Source organism: Lepidothrix coronata, unplaced genomic scaffold (genome assembly GCF_001604755.1).
Source record: "Lepidothrix coronata isolate B3197 unplaced genomic scaffold, Lepidothrix_coronata-1.0 Scaffold31, whole genome shotgun sequence".
Lineage (NCBI taxonomy): Eukaryota > Metazoa > Chordata > Aves > Passeriformes > Pipridae > Lepidothrix > Lepidothrix coronata.
The window spans coordinates 5,403,342-5,426,132 of NW_016690211.1; the positions used below are offsets into that span (position 1 = coordinate 5,403,342).

Here is a 22,791-nt window from a genome sequence, read left to right on the forward strand (position 1 = left end):
GATCAAAACTTGGTGTTAATTTTCGGTCACTTAGTCAAATGCCCAAAAGGTTTATTCTTAAGGAAAACTACCTGGGAAAATAATTCTTAGTAAATATTCAAAGCTGCAGATATTGTCCCAAACTATAAATCTGACAGATATGTGATTTCTCTATACTGGCATGTTATTTTTCTCTTTCACTCTATCTTCTGAATTGTCCTAGACTGAGCAGGGGTTATTTTAGCTGTTTCCTGTCCATGATAGAATAAACTATTTAAGTAAGCAAAATTTCTGAAATAGTTCACAATCAGATGCATTTATTTAGATGATTTATTTAAAATCAGATAGTTACTAGTTACTACTAATTTTGCCCATGCTGTGTTATGGATCCTCTTCCCCATGCCAGGTGTTAGCCTCATGTTATGGAGTATGAACACTGGCTGGGTAATAGGTAACTGTCTCATCCTGCCTGTAAACATGATGCAAAGAGAACAAAGAGGCAGGTCAGACGCAGATGGTTGTTGACAGCAGGAAACAGCCCCCAAAGCTGTGGTATACAAGATGTTCCCTTACATCGATCCCATGAGGACATTTGGGCCAGAATTGGGCAACAGTATCTTCAGTGCTGGCTATAGTGGTTTTTTCTGTTTTATAAAATAAAAAATGTTTGGATTTTTTTATTGTATAAAAATTGATAGTAAAAAAATAAGTCTGTTTTTTACAATCAGCATAGAGGTAAGGTTTTTTTTGTTTGCCTACTGTCTAAGATAAATGCTTGAAACAGGATTTGCAAACCACTGGCTGTGCCCATGGAAACCATTCCAGAGTCATCAGCATCATTTGGCTGGGCAGATGAATACTTCCCGGGATGGCTAAGCTGGAACCAAGCATCACAAGAAGAGAAAACCCAGCTGAACACTGCTGGTGGAATAACAAACCCTCCTGGAAACCAGTGTCCCAAATATGAATATCAAAACTGCTAATGATTACCGTGTCTCTGGCTTCAGTAGCTGCGTACAGGACAAACAACAGGAGGGAAAGAGGCCTGGAAGAGAAACAATTTAAATATCCCATTTGAACTGAGTCCGGGTTTTGCATTATCTTACCACCTGCAGTGCTCTTACCTCATGCAGACACTCTCAATATTTCTGGATAATGAGGCTGAGACCACTCAGTAAGATCAACACCATTGTCAGTAAGACAGAATGCACTGTCAGAAACCAACATAGTTTTTAATCATTCAGGGCTCTGATGTGGAGTCCGTGTCAAATCTCACTGTAGCACTGCCGGGCTCATTGCTGCTGCAACACAGTCTCATTTCACAGGGCAAGTTAACTCAAACTACCCATTTCTACTCCTGGAGGAGCACAAACATCATTCCACTCCAGCTGTGGATCTGATAATTTCTGAAGCAGGTGTACCTAGAATCATGAGCACCACAGCCCCCTGTATCATGCTTTTCAGTACACTTATACTCTCTTCTACTTTTATTATAGAGGCATGCCCAAGGAACCTTGCAGTTAGAACTCTTGGAAATATTGCAGAAAGAAAATGAACTACACATTAGTATCAGCAGGCTTATCTTCTGTCTGTTGGTGTGAGATTTTCAGTGTTGCAAATATAGTTGCTGCCCCCACATCATTCTTTTCTTTATGATGCAGACTGTACACAGTAGGAATTTGCTGGCGAGGTCCGAATGAAACATCTAGAAGGATGGGGCCTGTCACAATCACCAGTGAAAGGAAGCAGTGCAAGTTTCTCTGCAGTGCTCCGTCAGCACACCCAAAGCATCAGTTCCGAGAATAATGATGTGCTCAGTGCAAATATTTGTTACTTGAACACTGCTAAGACCAGTGCTAGGACAGGACTGCGTCTTTTGGCACAGGATGTGCACGCCCCAGATTTTAATCAGGGAAAGCCACATCACTGTCAACGTGTTCCTTTGCCACTTGAATATGTCAGAAGTTTTGCAGAAACTCTGGTCCAGAGTACACCCTTCTTTCCATGCATCTGCTTTTATCTGATATCAATGGGGCTGAGAGAATGTGTGTTAGGATTTTTGTTGTAACAGCCTGAGATAGACTGGCCACGACATCCCAATAGATAACATTTCTCTACACTGTTTCAAGACAACCTAAACCAACAACCATGTGCCATTTATTCATTTAAATGGAAATCATCAAATGGTTTGGGTTGGAAGAGACCTTAAAGATCATCTAGTTCCAACCTCCCTGAAAAGGGCAGGGACACCTTCCACTAGACCAGGTTGTTCAAATGCCCATCTAACCTGGCCTGGAACACTTCCAGGGATGGGGCATCCACAACCCTGGGCAATGTGTTCCAGTGCCTCATCATGCTCACAGTACAGAATTTCTTCCCAACAACAAATCTAAATCTACCCTCCTTCAATTTGAAGCCATTTCCCCTTGTCCTGTCACTATCTACTCTTGTAAATAGTCCCTCTCTGTCTTTCTTGCAGTTTCCTTTCAGTTACTGGAAGGCAGCAATTAGGCTTTCCCAGAGCCTTCTCTTCTTGAGGCTCAGTAATTCAGAGGCTCTGAGCCTTTTTTCCTAGGAGAGGGACTCCTAATCATCTTCATGGCTCTTCTCTGGACTCATTAATTGTTAATTAAATACAAATGACTATTAATTTTTTATTACAGGAGTGATTAGGAGCGATTAAAGTAACATTTAGTTTTTTCATTTACTGATGTTACTACTGTTCTAATTATTCTTACCTCAATTTTCTATGTGGCTGCAGAGAGGATTGATATTTTATTGAAGTAAAGTTGTTGTGAGAGTGTTTTAATAGGGCGAAGCTTCTTGCTTTTGACAAAAAAAATGTACATAAGAATGAACTCTGTGAAACTCCATTGTTTATACATTGAATCTAATCTATGCCCTTGGAAGTAGCCAAGGTATGTAAGATCCTGTTCTGTTTTCTGTTTTTCTTTACTTTGAAGCAACCTGTGTCACCTTGAATTGAATTATAGTTAAATTTAACCTTCTTGCAATCTGCTAGATATTAATTACAAAATATTATTAGTCAATCCAAAAAGAGCTTCATCAGATGATTTTGCTGTTATAAACATACTGGGATAAAGGTGTCTGAACAAATCATTTATGAGATTAGGATAAATTTTGGAAATCAGTAAATCATAATTAAAAGATGTAGCAGACGTATTAAAATGACTTGCTGTAATTTGTCTGGCTATGGTGAATTGACCTATTCAGAGTTGGAAAGAGACTTCTAAGTTTATTTGTTTTTAGGCAAGTATCCAAGAAAATTATCTTGAAAATCTATGGCTTGCTTTGTTTTAATTCTGTTTTCTAAATGTTTCTTTCCGATGCCAGATTGAGTTGCCCAAAAAGAAGGTTGCTTTTACAGTTTGCTAGATAGAGGGTGGCTCTGTGATCAGAAGATAGAACAAAGACTTTGACTAGGAGTTGTGGAGGCAATCCTTGCTCCAAACATATCACCACACTTTCAGGAAATAACAGTTGTTGACAATAGATAATGACACCCTTTGTACTGAGAAATAGAAATTTGTTTTAAAAAATAATTAAAAAAAAATTGAACATGCAGTGCATTAGATGTACAGCCAAAACAAGTACAGAATATCAGCCACTACTGCCCAGCACAAGAGCAGAACAAAACTAAGGCCTAGAGTTAACTGGCATCTGCACCCCAGTGTGATGTGTGAGTATGAGTTGTCAGTACCCTCTAGCGGATAGAGAGCCAATGTGTCAGCACCAGCACCATACACTGCATGTCAGTGCCACATGTCATGTCTTTGCATGGCCTGGTCAGCCTTAGGGGCTGTTCTCTGTGCCCAAATATGACTATGTGACAGGCGATGAGCAAGTCAGACCTCTCAGAAAATAATCCTTCAGAAATATTGCTCACCTGGAAGACCTCAGTAAAAACAGATATAGATGTAAAACTCTGACAGAGAAGTCAGCTCTGCCAAGACAAAGCTGCAAAGTGCAAGCATAGACAGGAAAACAGCCTTGGCCAAGGGTAGAAGGATTCCAGAGGCAAGAATCCTTTAATCCACTCAGAAATTTCCAGTAAAGGAAAAAAAGGTACAAGAGAGCTGGTCTGGTACAAGAACCCAATATTTGGAAACTGGGAAGTACTGTGCAAGGGGATACCTCACAGGCACCTAGAGACTAGGGTTAAGGCATGACAGATTAAAAAGGAAAGACTAGATTTCTTCAGTGATGGAAAGTGGAGTTGCAAATGCTATGCTAAGGACAACTGACCTGTTCAGTAAACTCCACCGCAGGCTGCTGAATACGAGTTCTTCTCAGTCCAGTCAGGAATATGTTCTCAGCTTAATTTTGTCAGGCTTTGTGGGTGTCTGTCATTGCAAAACTGTAACATATGTGGAGCTACTGTCTGTGACTTTCCCGTTTCGAGGTCTTTTCTAAGAACCATCCCAGCAGTGGTTTCAGCAGTGAATGACACCAGTGGTCACCTCTTTTAGCCAACACTCACCCTTTCCTGGACCCTTCTTCTGCCTATCCCTATCCCTGGCTGCAGAACCAATCATCCTTACACGGTGTTTTCACAAGTGCTAATAAAATGCAGAATTATGGGGCACTTTACAGCCTTGCTGCAGTACTCTTACCATGCTCCCTGGTCCAAAGTGCCCCTCTTCACGTGGAGAAGTGGGCAAGCAGGTACTCTTTCAAGACACAGGGATTTCAAGCATTCCAAAGTCTTCCCTACTCTTGCCTGTGGACAGAAATTGAGTCAAGGTTACTGCTCAGCTAACTGTTGCTGGGGAAGGGGCTGCTGGTCCTGGGGGCTGAGATGACTCATGAGTAGGTGAGTGGGTAAGGGAGCCACGGGGACTGGGCAGGGGTAGTGAAGCCTGGCAGGAGTGCATCTTTTAATATTTTCCTTCCCACAATCTTCAGTGAGAAGTGGATCTAAGCCCCCACATACCACAGTGGCAGGTTTTACTGCACAATGTCCAGCTACCAACCCAGCTTTGGGGTCTCTGTTTCCTGCACAGCCTTTGTAAGATAGGGCTTGTTCTGCTCAGATCAGTGATGCGCTTCTTGGTTGAAAAGCAAGGCCAGAATGTTGTTCTGCTGGAGTTATTTATTCATACCTCTGCAACATCTCAAAGTTTACAGTATTCAGTACATCTTAATGCAATAGCCAAAGAAGTAGAAAAGGTCTGCAGATGGTTGCTTCAAAACTCTTGGTTAAAAAGACCTAGAGAATGTTTGGAAGGCAATGGAAGAACACCACACTAACCACAGATTTCTTCAGACATACATCAGGTCCTTCTGTTATGTTGAAATCTGTAGCGAAAGTCCTGTTTGTTTTGACAGATATTAGATAGGAACTGCTTTAAAAAACTATAATTACTCCCATTACAGTCAATATTTATACATTTTTCAGCAAAATCATAATGAAGACTAATTGGAAAACTGTTTCTCTGTTTAATATTGTAAGTCTTTGAATTTGAACTTAGTTTAATAAATATTTAGTAATGATAAAATGAAGTATTTGGGTTTTAATAACATCATAGAAAAATATTTGAACATTTAAAGCTTTTGTTATATTTTTTCTCATTCAGCAGATATCTCATTCACTATCAGTCTTAAATGGAATTTTTCTGTAAGTATACATTTAAAATGTTGTCTTATCCCAGGCTCAGTGAATAAGGTGAGCGGTACTTTCCCATTCTGCTAAAAGGTAGAGGGAAGTCCAACACAAATTATATTTTCTAAGAGGCAGTTTCCTACTAAAGATTAATAAACATGTTATCTGTATGAAGGTGGATATTTTGAACAGTTCTCACAAAGCTGTGGTGCTGTTCACAAAGCTGTAAAGCTGGGAGGCACTTTTTAAAGGTGATGCACTAAAGCAGCAGCATCCAGCTCTAAAGCAGTCTTGACTGTCTCACAGATCTCTGCAAAGGGAAATTGGTTTTTTTATCCAGTCAATATAGTTTTTATTCAGTCATGTATAAACTCCAAGTATGCCTCTTTTTGCACATCATTTTCCAGAAGAAACAATCCCATTGTACTGACCAGCAAAGCTTAATGGCCTACCTGAATCCCCCTGGAAGACAAAACAGAAGTAACTGTCAGTGTGTATCCATCGCTCTCCAGGAGAGCATGCAGTGCCACCTGCAATGCATAAGTGTGTTTGAAAATGTTGCTTCCAACGTTTTCCAATGTATGAACTGGATCAGTTGGTTTACATCAATTCATAGAAGCTGGGTGAGGTATAAGGAGATGTTGCTTTTCAAGCCTTAGGGAGCCTTTGACGTAAACATTGTAGACCAGCAAAGTGCTATCACAATTCTATTTCAAAATGTATTTTTTATTGTTGTAATAAATTGATTCTTATTTCTTTAGCAATTGTCCCTTCTGGACTAGGCACAGAAGGCATCAAAAGCAAGATCCAAATAGCCTTTTGAGTGTACAGTTAATTCTGTACTGTCCAGATGTTGACTTCTAGAAAGGATCAGGTGATTCAGACTCTGAAAGCTCTTCTTCTTCTGTCTAGTAACTACAGGTGGTGCCTGAGGAGAGCACACCTAGGTAAAGAAATGTACCTAAAATTAATAGATAATCCCAGGTTCAAACTCCCATACTCTTGATTCTGATATGTACATTGACCTATACTAATAAAGTTTTAACACTTCTTTTTCATAACAATCAAGTCTCTTACAAATGTGGTTAAAGTCACTTTGAACATGATCAGCCTCACTAGATGTCTAGCACTGCTTTGTTCCCAGTGAAAAGGTAACCATTGTTAAATATATACATTCCTTCCTCTTTGTAACTTACCTGTCAAGTATCACTCGGAAAAAATATATTTTTCCCTACAGCACAGAACATGTTGCTGGTTATTTTGGGGTTAGTGGCGTATTTTCTGTTGCAGCTTTCTCTATGGACAATTTTAAGAGTTGTTTTGTGAAGATATTTTGATAACTTTCTGGATGATGTGGTTCCCAAACCATCCACCTTGCATACTGTGCCAGGTTTCATATCTTACAAGTGTCAGGCAGAGGCAAAAGTTGCACATATTTGTTCAGCTTTGCAGTATCATTCAGCTGGAAAAAAAAAAAAAAAGAAGGAAAAAAAATTGCTTTCTTACGAGGAAGAAAAGTATAAATCTAGTTTCAACTTCCATCTGGTCTTATTTTACCACCACCTTCCTTGTAAACTGCTTTTTAGTATTTAGGACCTGATCCTCAGCTTAACTGCCCTTTTGCCAATTCAAAAGGATTTCCCTAGTGACTGCACAGAAATTCCCCATCTATGGCAGCAGTAGTGAGTTCAAGCCCATCTTCCCTTTGAACACAGTAGGAAATTAAAAACCTATATAGGAGTTAGGCTATTGGATCTATGTCCTACTTGAGTAACTCACTTGACACTGAACTTCAATGTTGAGATCAGACTCTGGTGCTTGACTGGCAGAAAAGTCTCAAAGCACAGTGCAATGTACCCAATAACAAAGATGAAAACAACAGCTATAATCAATTAGACATTAGAGCAGCAACATAACTGAGGAAAAATAAGGTCTCTATCTCTTCAGAGTACCAATTTTTTTCTCTAAGAGATTCTAAAAGGCCTAAATGATTCAAAGTGTCTGTGTTTTGTTGGCCTTTACCTGACAGATTTATCCTTCAACAGAGGCCAGTTTAAGCTTGTAAATGAAAACACAGCCAAACACTAACATATATCCTCAATGTGCTTGGTAAGGGCTCACAGTTGCTGAACAGACATTTTCTGTCTCACAATCACCACACCATGATTCATTTCACAGATTGCTGTGTGGTTGTCAGTTAAACAATTCTGGCTTTATGCCTTTTAAAAAAGGCACTCCAATGAATCACAAATATATCAAAAAAACCCATTTATGGTTGTTGTTATTGCCAGTGCCAGTGCCAAAGATGGAAAGTTTATCCCAAGTGATTTAGTACTCCATTACAGAAGTGTAGAGATGGGAGGGGACCTCTTATACAAATACTATCCCAGAATCTATGTCAAATTCAAAGGATTTTATGGTATCCATATCATTCTGGAACAGAGCTGTAACTTTCAGTTCTAGAAATACTACTTCCCAGTAATCCATTTTGGCTTTGTGTTCACAAATAGCCTGGTATTCCTGACAAGTCACTGGAGGCCACAGAGAAGCCTGTGAAATGAATCTGTCCACATTTGCAATGAAGCAGATAGAGAATACTCAGTAACATCTGGGAGAAGGAGCAGATGCCTGGTCAGTGATCAGTTACTTGGGGCACATATGCTCCAGGGCACATATGCGTAAATGCTCCAGTTACTTACAGAAAGGGACATTGTCAGCTTCCTCCCTGTGTCATTGTCGTATCAAACTGGTCATGCCATCTAAATACTAGCAGCCAGGTTGAAGTCATAGAGTCACAGAATCACAGAATGTTAAAGATCATCTAGTCCCAGCCCTCCACTGCCATGGGCAGGGACATCTCCCTGTAGATGTAAATTCTTATAGCCCTGCCCCGCTTTGGTATTGAATGATAATGTTGGCAAGGACATTTTTCCGTGCTTCATTCTGCATTGTCCTGAGCCTCCTGCACTTTGTGACCACTCCACTGGAGCTGAATTTGTATGTCCTGTATTACCTGTACTTCTACTTCATCTAGTTATGCCAAACAATTAACAGTAAGCTTCATCTCCATTTTTACTTAGTCCAGCACAAGGTACAACTTTAGGATAAAAGCTTGACCCACACACCATTGCACAGATCAACTCAGCACTGCCTTTGAAAAATTACTGAAGAATGCTGTGTGCTTTGGATGTGTTGCTCAGTGAGTGGGTTAAAGGGAGTTTTAGAGCACAAAATGGGCTTGAAATGTCATCCCTACTCACAGAGACAGTGATCCTCTACCCTTATCTAGATTAGTACAACCAAAAGCAGGGTGTTCTATGATGTTGTTAAGCTATCTAATCAATGTACTCTTCAATACCAAAGAATAGCCAAAATGATCATCAGCAAAATTCCTTTTATAATAATACAACACTAATTAACACAATATCTCAAGGAGCATTATACCATTTTCCTTGGAAGACCAGCCATACTGAGGATTAGGAAAGGAGCGTATAATCTTAAATATCTGCTGTTCTTTTTCAGCAATGGATGCTGATCAGCTCTAAGAAGAACTCTATCTTCTGATTAATTGACACTGTGATTTAACGAAAGTACGGGAGAGAAAGTCACTACAGGAACTGAGCAACATCTCTCAGGATAACCAAAAGACGTGTAACATGATACTCATAATTTCACTTTACAACAACATGATTAAAACATAGGGAAGGATATTGTTCATTTCAATGTTTTGACATGAGTTTGTATTTCCTCTGCAGAGTAATGTTTCTTTACTGTAAATATAGTTTGGTGAAATAATTGTATGATAACTGACCTTCAAAGATTTTCAGAGTTCGAAATTAATTTAATGAAAAAACATTCCAGCTTTTTAAGGAGAGTTTCTTGCACAAGGACTGATGGTACTGATGCCTTTCATTAACCTCTGAATTAGAAAAAAAGTGATTTTCTTCATTCTAGCAGCATGTCTCACTGAAAGATACAATTCATGTATTTGCATATGAAAGTTTGCTTATGAAAATATCTGCAAAGGCAGTACTGGAGTCTAAAAATTTCTCTTTTTATTTACAAAGCAGACTTGCTCAGTGAGAACGTTGTAAGACTCTCAAAACTCCATCTCTCGGACTCTGACAGGTTGTTCACAGGCCACAGAGAGATTCATGTTGCTGAATTCATGTTATTTTATCCAAGACAAAAATTTTTCAGAAATGATTAATACATTAGTTAGGAAGTCTTACATGCACTGCAATTGCACCTGCTAAGAGTAGACCAGGCATAGAATAGGGGTTGGCACATTTTGCGTTGGCATTGTCTTACAGCTCAGGAGAAGGAAACCAGACAGATTCAATTTGGCCCAGTGACAAAGGCTTACAAGCAGCCCAAACCAATGCGCATGTTAGAAACCCAAACCAATCACCAGAGAACACCCTTGACAGAATCAGAGAGAGCCAGTGCCTTTTCCACTGAAGAGCTCACAAATCTGAACTTTTATATGTGTAGCTGACTGTGTATCTCTGACTTACTGACTGAAGAGTGAGAAACTCCCATTAATAAGTCCCTTAATTCCAAAAAGGAAGACTTGTTTTTTTTTTCTGTAAATTTCCAAAGCAGCACATGCTAGGAGTGAATATTTCTGGCCTTACAACCAAACTGATTCAGCTGAAGAATTGTGAAAGTCAAATTCACTCAGAAGGAACTGTGACCTCTATTTTCAGACTAGCAGAATGGAAGAAGGCTGGCCAATCTGCCCACACTTTTTTTGAGGATGTCAGGTTTGCACAGGTTTATTTTAATTGGTTTGCTTTTAGATATTCAGAAGAAGAGGAATAAATTGGAGAACAAAATACAATTCAGAGAACATTTTAACAAAAATAGGGCATTTTACTTCCTAATGTGGACAGTAGGTGTCCTCCTTACCCTGAGTCAGCTGTTCAACAGCAGTGCTGACCTTGGGGTATCCCACCTGGGGAAGAGGCATTTGTGCTCATGTTTAAATTGTCGAAAGGGCAAGGTCCCTTGTCACAGTCATGAGTGACATTCTGGTTTTTCGAGCCCGGGTCACATAAATGGGAGGAATAGTGTTTCCATCTAATTCAGCTTCATCCCTCAGGATGTTTTGAGGCTTAGTCCCAGGCACACGGATAAGATTTGTTTAAAGCAACTTGAGACATATTCCATTTTCTAAAACATTGCTGTTTCAGATGCATAAATAAATAATTTGGTCTTTTAACACCACAGTATGTATCCTGTAACACCACAGTATGTATCCTGACTAACAAAGGTAACTGTACACAATGCAGAGCAGTTTTTCACAGCAGCTTAAAAGAGAATTTGGACTGTGACAGAAACTGGAGGTAAGACTATTGTCCAATTATCTCAGGTCTAAGGAGAAGTAAACAAGGCTCAGAGAAGTAGTATGTGTCCAAAAAGCAAGCCAAACTCAGCGGCTGTGCTAAGAATCAGCCCTAGCCTGGGCTCAGCAGGTGGAGGAGGGTTTTTGATGTGTGATGGCAAAATCTCTCTGCACAGAATAAAAGGAATAAACCTCCTTCTCCAGGAAGACCATGCACATATGGGACATTGACATGAGAGGCAGCTGAGAAGGGGTCATAAACCATCAAAGACCCCCAAAGCATCCCCCAGACTCATTCCTGAGGCCTTCCACCACCAGAGGACTGCACATGATCCAAGTGATGTAAAAAATCCAGAGTCAGTTGCAAGACAATGCAAAGCTTCACCCCCCATGGGAGGTGCCTAGGCATCTTCTGAACGTATATTAATCCATTGGACTCTGTATTTTGTGGGACCCTCACCACTGAGAAGTCCAGAAGAAGAGGACCCACAGAACATAAAGAAGCCACACATACGTAAGACAGAGCAATTTGTATTTTCTTAGAAGTAGTTTTTAAGGGTGCAGGTTTCAGGCGCAGAAAGCCCTGGAGCACACAAGTATCAAATGCAAACAAAATATCTAATCTGTGGTCACACGAAAAAGATGAATTGGTGAGAAAGACACTTCTGTATTGCAAACCTCTGTGTCTGCACGCAGGTTTTGCATGCTTTGTGGGTAAACCACTACAAAAAAAACCAGTCTACCCTTGTGTGAAGAAATTACAGAACCTGCTATTGTATTCAGTATCTTTAGAAAGAATTCAAAATTTAACTTTACCAAAACAGCTAGCTTTCATTTTTATTCAAGAGTTAGAAAATGGCAGCTCTCCAGATTGTTGAATGAGATTGTAACACTGAAATGCTTATTTCTGTGGTACAGAATCTTACTATTCATAATCCGGTTTGAAAATATGTACACAATGCAACACAATTCATGTTTCAGAAGACTCTTCCAAAGCTCTTTTAAAAGAAAACACGTGACTTTTAGAATTCATCAGTTCTTGAAAGAGCCAGCTCTAGTTCCCTCAAAGTAACTCTCTATTCTCCATCTAATCCTGGAATTATTCACCCACTGTAGGTTAACTCTGCAAAAAGGGACCTGAAGGCATAATTATGTTTGAGTCCTTTATGACTTTGCCCTCCCACTAAACGGCTAGCTTAGAAAGCAGTATAAGAGATAAAATGAAAAACAGACCCATTCTTCTGGCCAGTCAGGAGAAGGCTTGTGTTTCTAGAGCATAATATCTAATGCTGGGTTCTTTCTGCCAAGCACATTCAACATCACAGAAGTAACATTGATTTGTTTCAAGGCTTTGAGGACTCTCTGAGTTAACTACAACTACTTATATTTCTCTGCTACTCCATTTTACTGTGATATCACACAGAAAATAGATGGAAAGAGGGAAGATGAACATCTGAGGCAGAAAAGACAACCTGGTGAGTATTATGAGACACTGGTACCAGAGAAGAAAGTAAAATAGGTATGCTCAAGCATATGTTTTTGTCCCTTCCCCAGTGAGTCCCTGGGAGTCTGTCTCCCAGCCACTGAGGGATGTGTCCAGACACACCAGGGTGAGTTTGAGGATGGGGCAGCCCAAGGAGAAGACAGAGAGAAAACATCACAGCTCTGCCTTGCTGTGCTCCTGGCAGCTGCCCACTCTGCACCACTCACCTGCCCTCCCTTCCCAGCCCAAGGCAACAGCCCTGCAGCTGAGCTGAGACACTGCCTGAGGTCAGGCACCAGCAGCTCTGGAAGGTTTAGAGGTGCAGTTTAAATTGGACCCCTGAACTTGTGTCCTAATGCTCACCTTTAGCACCACAGAAAGCAGCATGGAGGAAAAAGGAACATAGTCACTACGGAAGAAAAATTATCAAAATGACTGAGTATGAAATAAGAGACAGAACACCTCAGCATAGTACTGGACAGAGACGAAACTGATCCACTGACACATGGGCTTAAAGCCCATAGCAAATTTCCCCAGAGGCAAGGGCTGGAAATAGAAGCTGGGTAGACTCATTGTTCTTTTACTCATATGGTGGCTTCTGCCAAGACAGTGGCTGTGCTTTGTGGGAACTGTAGGGAGAAAGAATGGATCATTTTATTTACAACATGTTACTCCTCCTGAAGACCAATTAAATATGCAACAGAGGAACTAATAAAAAAAATCATCTCAAGAAAGAAGTTTTGCTTTGGGGTTTCCTTTTGCATGTAAATAATTTTGCCAATAAATTCTAAACTTGACCATAAATTAACTTATTGACACAACCAAAGGAGCCCAGCCAACTTGTTGCACATCCTAAAATTTTATGTCAGTTTTTCAGCCTCAACTACTGAAGTTACAGGAGGACACTCTGACAAAAGCATTTGGGTACAAAATTTGAGGCTGGTTGTGCGTATTAATACCTGTGCCATCAGGGATTATCTGAACAGTCGGAGAGGTTGTTCAGAAGGAACTTGCACAGAAAGTGATGAGTTGTTACTATATGATAGTTTAGGCTGCATATTCCTAATCCTAATTGTCAGTTTCAATGAATGTACCAGTATTAGAGGGGATTTTTTAAGAGGTATGGGTATGCTAATACCTAGGGAGTTACAGAAAAAATATCTTCAGAAGTAAGTAAGATTTAGAAGTAAATAGAAGTACATTTAGATATTGGAAAAAAATATAAATGGGCTATAGAAAATTTGGTTTTAGATGGTAGGCATAGATTTACCTATGCATATTTACCTGAAAAACACCTAGTAACATTGGCTAATGTTTTATTCTGTGTATTCCAAATAGATTTTCCTTGAAAACAGATCAGGTAAAAAAAGGATGATACATATCAAACCTCTTTTTACTAGGCACCTCACACAGGAGTATAAAACTATAAGCAGGTCTCAGTGTACAGGATTTTTACTCACAAATGCTCAGCCTGATCATGCATAGTCTAGAGGAAACAGCTTCAATATGGTAAAACTGCTAATTAAAATATCATAAAATCAGACTTTGGGAAATATTTATAAGTCATAAAAGAAAGAACTCTATCTATGATGCCTGGTGATACTGTGTACAGGAGAACACTGTAAAAAAGAACAGCAGTGCTACAAAGTGATGATAGTTACAGGTGATGTGGTAGTAGTGAGAAGAAAAATGAAAAAACATTGAAAGCTTTTGCAGTGCATGGAGCTCTCACCACGTCACACAGGTTGCTCTGTCTTGACAAAGACACATCAGTGACAAAGAGCTCCACAATCTCTAAAAACAAACCTACACCTCCCTTTTTCAGGGAAATCTCCAACAATTACTCTCTCTTCCAGAAGGGAGAGCAATAGCAAATTTGAGCAAGCTGTCTGCCCAAGGTCTTCTACAGGTAAAACTCATGAGGCTGGGCCAACTGAGCTCAAAGATGTGCCACAGCTAAAATACAGAAGCTTTCTGCAGGCTGATTGTAGTGGGGCTCAAGTCTTCAAGAAACCTTTCAATCTGTGTGACAGGGACATTTCATTGAAGGTACCTAGTTAGTAATAGAATACTCGATATTCCAATTATTTAATATTGATGAAAGATATTTCTATTATTTCGGTGTATATTTGGAAGTGAAGAACTGTGTCTTTAAAAGGCTCTAAATAAGATTTATTCATAGAATCATAGAATATGCTGAGTTGGAAAGGACCCAGAAGGATCACCAAAGTCCAACTCCTGGCCCTGCACAGGACAGCCCCAAGAATCACTCCATGTGCCTGAGAACACTGTCCAAATGCTTCTTGAACTCTGTCAGACTTGGTGCTGTGACCACTTCCCTGGGGAGCCTGTTCCAGTGCCCAATTACCCAGTTTTCAGGACTCAAACTGAATTGCCTAAAACTGGGCATTTACTGACATTTGAGAGATTGTGGGTTTTCCAGACATGGGCATAGGGCTTGCAGTCTGCCATAGCATCTACAGAAGATCCATGGCCTTCTGCTCCAGAAGACAGACCTAAAACACCTTTAAGACACTTTAAATGGCATTATGTCCTTACCTCTTGGCCACTAAACCACACTCAGTGCTATATGGATCTCATCCAGTGAAAAGCTAATGAGGTAGGATGAGATGCTGAAAGGAGTAAACTTTAGATTCCTAGGCTCTGAGGGTCTTCTGAACAGCACAGGTAACTCACTGATGGGGTCTGGAATTCGTCTCTGACCTGGAAGCCACCTGAGGTTCTGGAATGAACCTATATGACTTCACGTGGACAACTGAATCAAAGCCTAAATTTATGTGAGCTGAGTAATACTGTGTAACTAGATACATAGTGGCTTGCAAGGTTTCACCCCAGTATTCATATACTAGCTCTCTGCAAATGCTACAGAGAGAACATGAAGAGAGGGAAGAGCCTGTCTTCACACCACAGCAGATGACACAATTTCTCACCAACCCCTCTGCTCTAACATACATTGCTGGGGAGGATTTCTTGCCTTTGTCGTGGTTACAGATGTCAAATATCCTTAAAAGGAAAAACCAAACCCACATCCTTTTCATTTATATATATATATATATATACACACACAGAGAGAGAGAGAGGGAGAGAGAGATCAAAAAGTGAATAAGGAGGAACACCAGACAGAAATCATGGGCGCTTTCCTTGCTTTGTACACCTTTGCTGCTGTCATTGTCCTGGTAATTCATGGAGGTAAGTAACCTGTTCAATCCTTTTGAAGGTAAATGCTGATGCACAGAGTTCCAGTTAAGTCAATATATATTAATGTAAAGGAAGTAGTCACAACTATTATTTGAATTCTTATGATTAGCTCTTTTCCACTGTGTGTATGTGTTTGATCTTTCATACAAACAAAATTTCTCAATGGGTAGTATTAATTAAGCTGCAAAGAGGACGAGTTATCTGGAAAAGTTCTGAGGAGTTAACATAATGATTACCTGATCTTTCTCTCCAGAGATATACACATACATTGATTTCTTGATCTTCTCTTTTTCTGAAAAACAAATTTCTGTAGTGTGACTTACACTATATTAGCCTATCTTCCAGCTACAATATTTAAGAGTGGCAGATCTGAGTTTATTACTCACAGTGAAAGCTAAGAAATTAACCATATCAACAGTCTTCAAGAAAAGAAATATGAGCAAAAGCAACAATATTTTGGTGTTCTTGTTGCCCAAGCTCACCCTACTGATCTAATTTCAGTCCTATTGAAACATAATGAAGTAGCACTGATGAGCAATTTTAAAAGTGTACCTTGAAGACCATCGTTGTGACATATGTATATGCTTCTGTCTATATACTTTGTAATGTTCTTCCTAAGAGACTTCAAGTGTCTTACAGTATTTGTTAGCCCAGCTGTGTGTGTTGTGGTTTATTTTTATTTTTAGGTTTGTGTGTGGATATCATTGGAGGGACTGAAGTAGCACCACACTCGAGACCATTTATGGCACAAATCGTGGGACCAAAAGGATTTGTTTGTGGAGGAGCTTTGATCAAGGAAAACTGGGTGTTAACAGCTGCCCACTGCAAGGTGTAAGTTCTTACTCTGATTCAGAGGTTGTCCTCAGCGAGTATCTCTGTTCAAGTAGGAGAGTTAGTATGCCTGGTGATTTTGTGCACTTAGCATGATCATGATCAAGTTCTGATTACTGTGTTTTATAGTTTATATCAGCAAATGTGCTTCAGTGAGTAAAAAATATTATAATAAGGTATACTGATCTTCACTGCTTCTGAAGAGGTATTTAAAAAGCTTCTAGCTGCATCCAAGCACAGAATAGCAACACTGAAACAGTGATTTTGGAGGAAAGGTTTATCCTTGTTTTCTCGGTCAACCAGTACACGAGTCCAGACGAGTGGCCAGTCTAAACTGCTGCTCTGTAAACAAAAGTAAATTCTTGTAGCTTTATTCTATAAAAGATACGCAGTTCACCACAGAAAGAGACAGCATGCAGTTAATACAGGAGAAAAAATCCTCCCGAGAGATGACAGAAGACACTGAGAGATCTCTGCCTTGCTGGGTATGTTGGTTTGTCACCAATGTTTCTTCTTCCTGTTCAACTCAGGATGCAAATGGATATTTGGCCCCACAGAATCCCTCAGCCAGGCAAGAAGTGAGGATTAAATGACACAGCCCACCCATCCTTGCCTTTGTGGGGAGGACTGGAGCTGCTGCTGAGCCAGACCTCACGCAGGCTCTGTCGACACCCTGACCAAGGCCAGTGAATCACTGGGCCCTGCACACATCATGGAAATGTATCTCCTGGCCTCATCCAAGCAGGGAGATACATGGGACCTACTGTACAGGGCCCAAAAGCTATTGTATTAACATATGGTAAAGATTATTTTCAAATGAGACTGCATTTAAGAGAAAATACAATGAATTGTTAACTTAATGATGGCTCAGTCAACAGACAACTCTTCACAGCTGAAGGAAAGGAGCAACCGCTTTCTCAGGGTTATGTTTTCCACAGTACAACACAAATGAGGGCCAATATACACATCTGCTCTGCTACCCTTCAGCTGTAAGATATACATTGTTCGCCCAAAACTAGCTATACCTGCAGTCTCATATTAAGGTCTGCTGGACTGCTTGACCAAGGAGTGCTAGACTTGTGGTTTCTATATCAGAGAGCCTCAGCAGGCACAACTCCGTCACCACTTCTGCGTCTTGTAAGTACATGAAGTTGTAGAATAGTTAGAGAAAAAGGAATGAGGTGTGTGTCACACAGATTCAGAAAATTATGTTGAAATGGTGCTAGGGCATAGCAATGACACAATGCAGATCAGTCAAGATGATCTGTGAAGTAACGGTGCAGTGAGCTATTTCTAAATTTTCAGCACAAGTTGCAGAAGGCACAGTTGGTGAGACAAGTACCCATAGTAAAGCTAATGCATTCACCCCTCATTCAGTTCCCAAAGGGAAACAACAGGGATAGATCCAAAGTCAAGTTCCTGGGAAGCTGGAAATAGGATAGTATGAACTTTGATTCACTGAATCATTTTTTGTTTTAATTATTGTGGAAATAGGGTCATACTTTATATTTTTCTAAATTGCTGTTGCTTTTCAGGCACAAGAAAAGAGACTATAGCAACTGAACATTATAGCACCACATGTAACAGCAAAAAATGAACAGAGTTACAGCAAGTGAATCCCACTAATCATGTTGTCCTCTTCTCAGGAAAAAAGGCAAAGTTATTCTTGGAGCTCATTCACGGAAAGCAACTGAAAAACAAACACAGATTTTCCAGATTGCAAAGCAAATTCCCTACCCATGCTATGACTCCATTTCCAATGAAAATGACATTATGCTGATACAGGTATAGACTTATACAACACTTGTGTAATATACATCTTCTACGTTGTACCATTTTCTTCCTTCTTGTGAGGGAGAGGAGCCAAGGCAGTTTGTGGTGACTTTTTGGGGGGGTGATATAGTCTGGCTAATCCATCAGACTGAGAACCCAGGGATGCCCAGGTAACTAATGCAATCAACAATTTCTCTTGTGCATGCCAATGCTGGAAGTAGATAAATTCTGGAGCTTGATCAAGATATTTCAGTTTCTGGCTTTTCAGTGAAAGAATAAAGATAAATGCACAGCTAAGAAGTTTGGTTAAAAACCCTAATGTTCTGTCTGAAAAACAGTTCTAATTAAAACTGCCTGACTTCTCTGATTCTCAATTTTGTCAACACCAGTGATGACAGTTATTTTATTCTCTCAGTGGTTTGAAAGCCGGAGAAGTAAAATATTTTTTAGAGCTAATATTTCAGCAGAAGCTAAATGGTTTTTCATGAGACAAAGAATACCCATTTTCCTCATTCTTATGATGACATAAATCCTGTCACAAAGAATGGAGGAATCTCAAGAAGGGATTGCAGTAATCCTCCATTACCATAATGGGAAAGATCCAACGATTAACATGCAAGGGCCTCTGTTAGACTCTGCCCCATAATACCTATTTTCCACATCTTCTACAGCTTCACAAAAGAGCAAGACTTACTGCAGCTGTGAAACTCATACCCCTGCCTACTTCAGATGATGATCCCAAACCAGGAACAATTTGCACAGTAGCAGGATGGGGAAAAACTGACAATCGTCAGAAAACGTTTTCTGCTACCCTGAGGGAAGTCAATATCACTGTCATCAGTAGGCAAGTCTGCAATGATAAACATCATTATAATGGCAAACCTGTTATAACAGAGAACATGATATGTGCAGGGGCTGGAAAAAAGGACTCATGTGATGTAAGTATATTTACTGTGTATATCTGCATAAATTATATTAAAAATAAAATATAAAGTACTAGCTTTTACACATTTACCATTTTGTCTCTCTCTAGTTCAATGAAGAATTTTATTAAATATCAGTGAGTTTACCAATGCTTGTTCTTCTAAGCCTTAAAATCAAAATTTTTGAAGAGTAATTTCATCTTCACAGACTTTGGATACTGTAACTTTATCCAGGCATGGCAGATAGCTATTCTTGTCTTCAATAAAATGAGTTAAATATTAAAATCTTCATAAAACAATTTATGAGCCCATTCTCAAGCAGCTGACATCAGTGGAACAAATTATTTGATGTCAGAGGGCTTTGAAAGAGGTTTTGCTGATAAAAAGTATTTTCACTGGGCCCCAAGTTAAATGCAGAACTGTGTATGAACTATCACATTTTAAAATATTTAAATATTGCATTTAAAAGTTGCCAAAAAAAAAAGGTATCAATTTCTGGAGACTTCATACTTTTCTTCTTCATTTTCAAAAAGACTAACTCTTCCTTAACACTAAGCTAAATTTATTCCCCTTCACTTACATCTGAAAGATCAGATTGAAGTCTTTTTTTCTTTTCTGCTATTGAAAATCTTAAATTCTAAGGAGAAAAAACCATGATAACACTGCCTACATTTTTATTTTCTCCATGCCACTGGTGTAAATTTAATTTAAAAGAAACATTTTTTAGCTTTTGTTAATTTGAATGATCTTTTTTTTCTTTTTTTTTTTTCCTAGGGAGATTCTGGTGGACCTTTAAGATGCAATAATGTGATGAGAGGCATCACTTCTTTCGGGAAGAAAAACTGTGGTACTGTTGATGGCCCTGGTGTCTACACTCGACTCACAAAGCAATACCTCCAGTGGATAAGGAAAACCATAGGGGGAGCCTAATAGATTGGGTTTTAGGCAAGTGATATGTGTAATAATATCTAGTTTTCAAATAGTCTTTTAAAATGGCTATACCGGTAAAAGAGGTATTTCCACACCGAATTTTAGCAGCTTGCTGTAGTTCAGCTACAATAGCATTTATAGCTTATACTGTCAGCCATGGAGTCACTGAATGGAGTTTTGTGACTCAGGATTCCAGCATTCTTGTGTTGCATGTTGCTCTACACGGATTAGTATTTCTGATAAAACATCTAATCCATCTAGTTGCATGCTGAGTATATACTGCACTCTTCTGTATATATAACCCTGCAAATAACCCTGATATTTAGTGAGATGCTGGGTACAACTCCAGACATCTGAAAAGCTTAGTAGCCTCTCTGATTTTACAAGTGTAGTAGACTGCAAGTCTTCAGAAAGTTAAGTTGCAGCAACTGCATTTGATTGTGGGACATTGTAAGTGTGCATTTCCTAACTGTTCTGTATTTGAAAACTCTAGATTTTATTCTTTTATGTACTTTGCATTTAATAAAGAAATGGCAATAAAAATCTACTGATTTCAGCTGTCATATTATATGGAAAGCTCTGTCTGTTCCAGTCCAGCTAGTCTGTGTACTATCTGTATGATGTTGTATACACCAAAATCAGCAACATTATGTTAAAAAAATCAGCTGAAAACCCATACTCCAGAGAAGTGACAAGAAATGTCACAGTTAGAGTATCAGTATTACCATACGGACATGAAGCACTGTTCATAAGACCACATGAATTGTATGATGCCACTACTGCTGTTTCAGGTATGCAGCGAAATTTTTTAAGTGCTTGAAGAAGGACTTGTCAAGAAGTGCACGTATCTATTGTGAAAAATGTTTCTGCCTGTCTCTGTATTAACAGTCTTCGGTATTTCCAATGCTATTAACACCTCAAAAAGGGCTTGGTTTCATTTTGTTCTGCTTCACACACCTGCTTGGAGGTAGGCATCACATAAAAGAAAGCAGGGGACATCCAAAGAGTGGAGAAATTTTGCACTGATTTTAATTAAAAAATTATTGCTCTGTTCATCATGAGTGATAAAGCGCCATTTACAACACGAGAAAATACAAACTAGAACCTCTTTACACAACTCCCTTAACCTGATCTTTTTGAGAAGAAACAGTAGTTTTGTCTCAGAGGAATAATAAAGGATGAGGAAAGAGAGGGCCTAAACTATAGGGGTCTTTACTGAAAATTTTGATGATGAACATCATCTTTGTTTTACATTTTTTGCAAGCATTACACAGTCAGAACTTTTCACCTTCCCATTCTTATTCCTAAAGTGTTTTTTTGACTCTTGGATTGAACACATAAACAAGTACACACAAACAAGTACACAAAAACACAGTCACAGAGGCACACACAAACACAAAAGCAAAACAGGAGAAGAGAGAAGAATTACCAGCAAACTAAGATTGCATCAGTGAAACTGAGAGAATTGCCCCACTGACTGCTACCAACACCCAAAATGGTGAATTGATTCTGTCTTTAAACACACAGAAAATAAGTAATACCAGACTTTTTCTATTCTTGGAAACTACCAAACCCTTGTTTAGGCAAAAACTAATTCTAAAAAAGATTCAGAAAACAAAAATATCCTTGTCAATCTAGTAAAATATCTCTAGCCCACCTCTAGGGCTATGTCACCCTTCTCATACAATAGTCTTAATTCATTTCTTTGCTCTTTACTCATTTTTTCAGTGTCTTTCTTTCATCCTGCTACTGCACTTTTTTCAGCTTACTGTTTCCTCTGTGGTCTGCTTTTTCCTCTTCTTTAGAAGTCACGGACAGAAACCTTGTCAGTGAAAAATCCCACTCGAAGCCTGTCATTCAGTATTTCCTCAGGAAGGAGAGGTCCTGGCCAAGGAGATGTTTACAATGCATGAAGAAATGTGCAAGAGAAAAATGTGCAACCTTCTTCTTCTAGCTTGAAATTCAGGAGCTATCCAAAAATAATTTAAAAATTCATGTTTTTACATAAGCATTATTTAGTGAATTATGCAAAATGAGCCAGTGAAATTGAACTTACATGGTAAAAAAAGTATTCCAGCCTGTATCACTACTGCCAGTAGTGTAAACCTGTGGAAGAAAAGCAGAAGAAAGGGCAAGAGAGAATTGAATTTTTATCTAGGTGGAGAGTTTCTCTGATCAAGAGACATGAACCCATTCACATACAATCCCACCACTATCGGATAGAACCCACACTAGCTAAGAAAAATATCATGATAATTTAATACTTTGTGACATCTAGAATGTAACTATTTCTTCTTACTGTGTCTATATAAGGAAATTGGAGGAAATGAACAGGTATAAAGTGCATTACACAAACTAATGCAAGATTTCTGTAGGTAGCACCAAGTCTGACCACATAGTGGCAGAACAGGGAACTGTCTGCGAGACTAGTGCTTTTAAGTGGGGAAAAAAATGGATTCCCCAGTCTGAATTTCTTTAATCCATTTCATTACATTACAGACAATTATTTTGTTATATTTATATACCTGGGAATACACAGGCACTGTATGAGCAATGATGTGTTTCCTCTTGTAAAAAGTATTTTTGACCTGAAGTTTTGGATTCCACATGTTGTGCAGTGCTCCACCTTGGACAGTACTGTAGGGATGAAGATTTGAGTTTAGGCAACTTAAATTTTAGTTAA

At 39.2% G+C, this 22,791-nt stretch overlaps 1 protein-coding gene across 1 annotated transcript; it reads left to right on the forward strand.

Annotated features, from left to right (window-relative positions):
• The first annotated feature begins 10,487 nt into the window (after positions 1 to 10,487).
• On the forward strand, positions 10,488 to 20,647 carry LOC108495413 (granzyme A-like). Its single transcript, XM_017811088.1, has 6 exons — positions 10,488 to 10,570; positions 15,524 to 15,642; positions 16,338 to 16,482; positions 18,129 to 18,267; positions 18,927 to 19,193; positions 19,953 to 20,647. Exons 1-6 carry the CDS (start codon positions 10,488 to 10,490, stop codon positions 20,106 to 20,108), a joined length of 909 nt encoding a protein of 302 aa, XP_017666577.1. The 3' UTR covers positions 20,109 to 20,647.
• Positions 20,648 to 22,791: the final 2,144 nt, after the last annotated feature.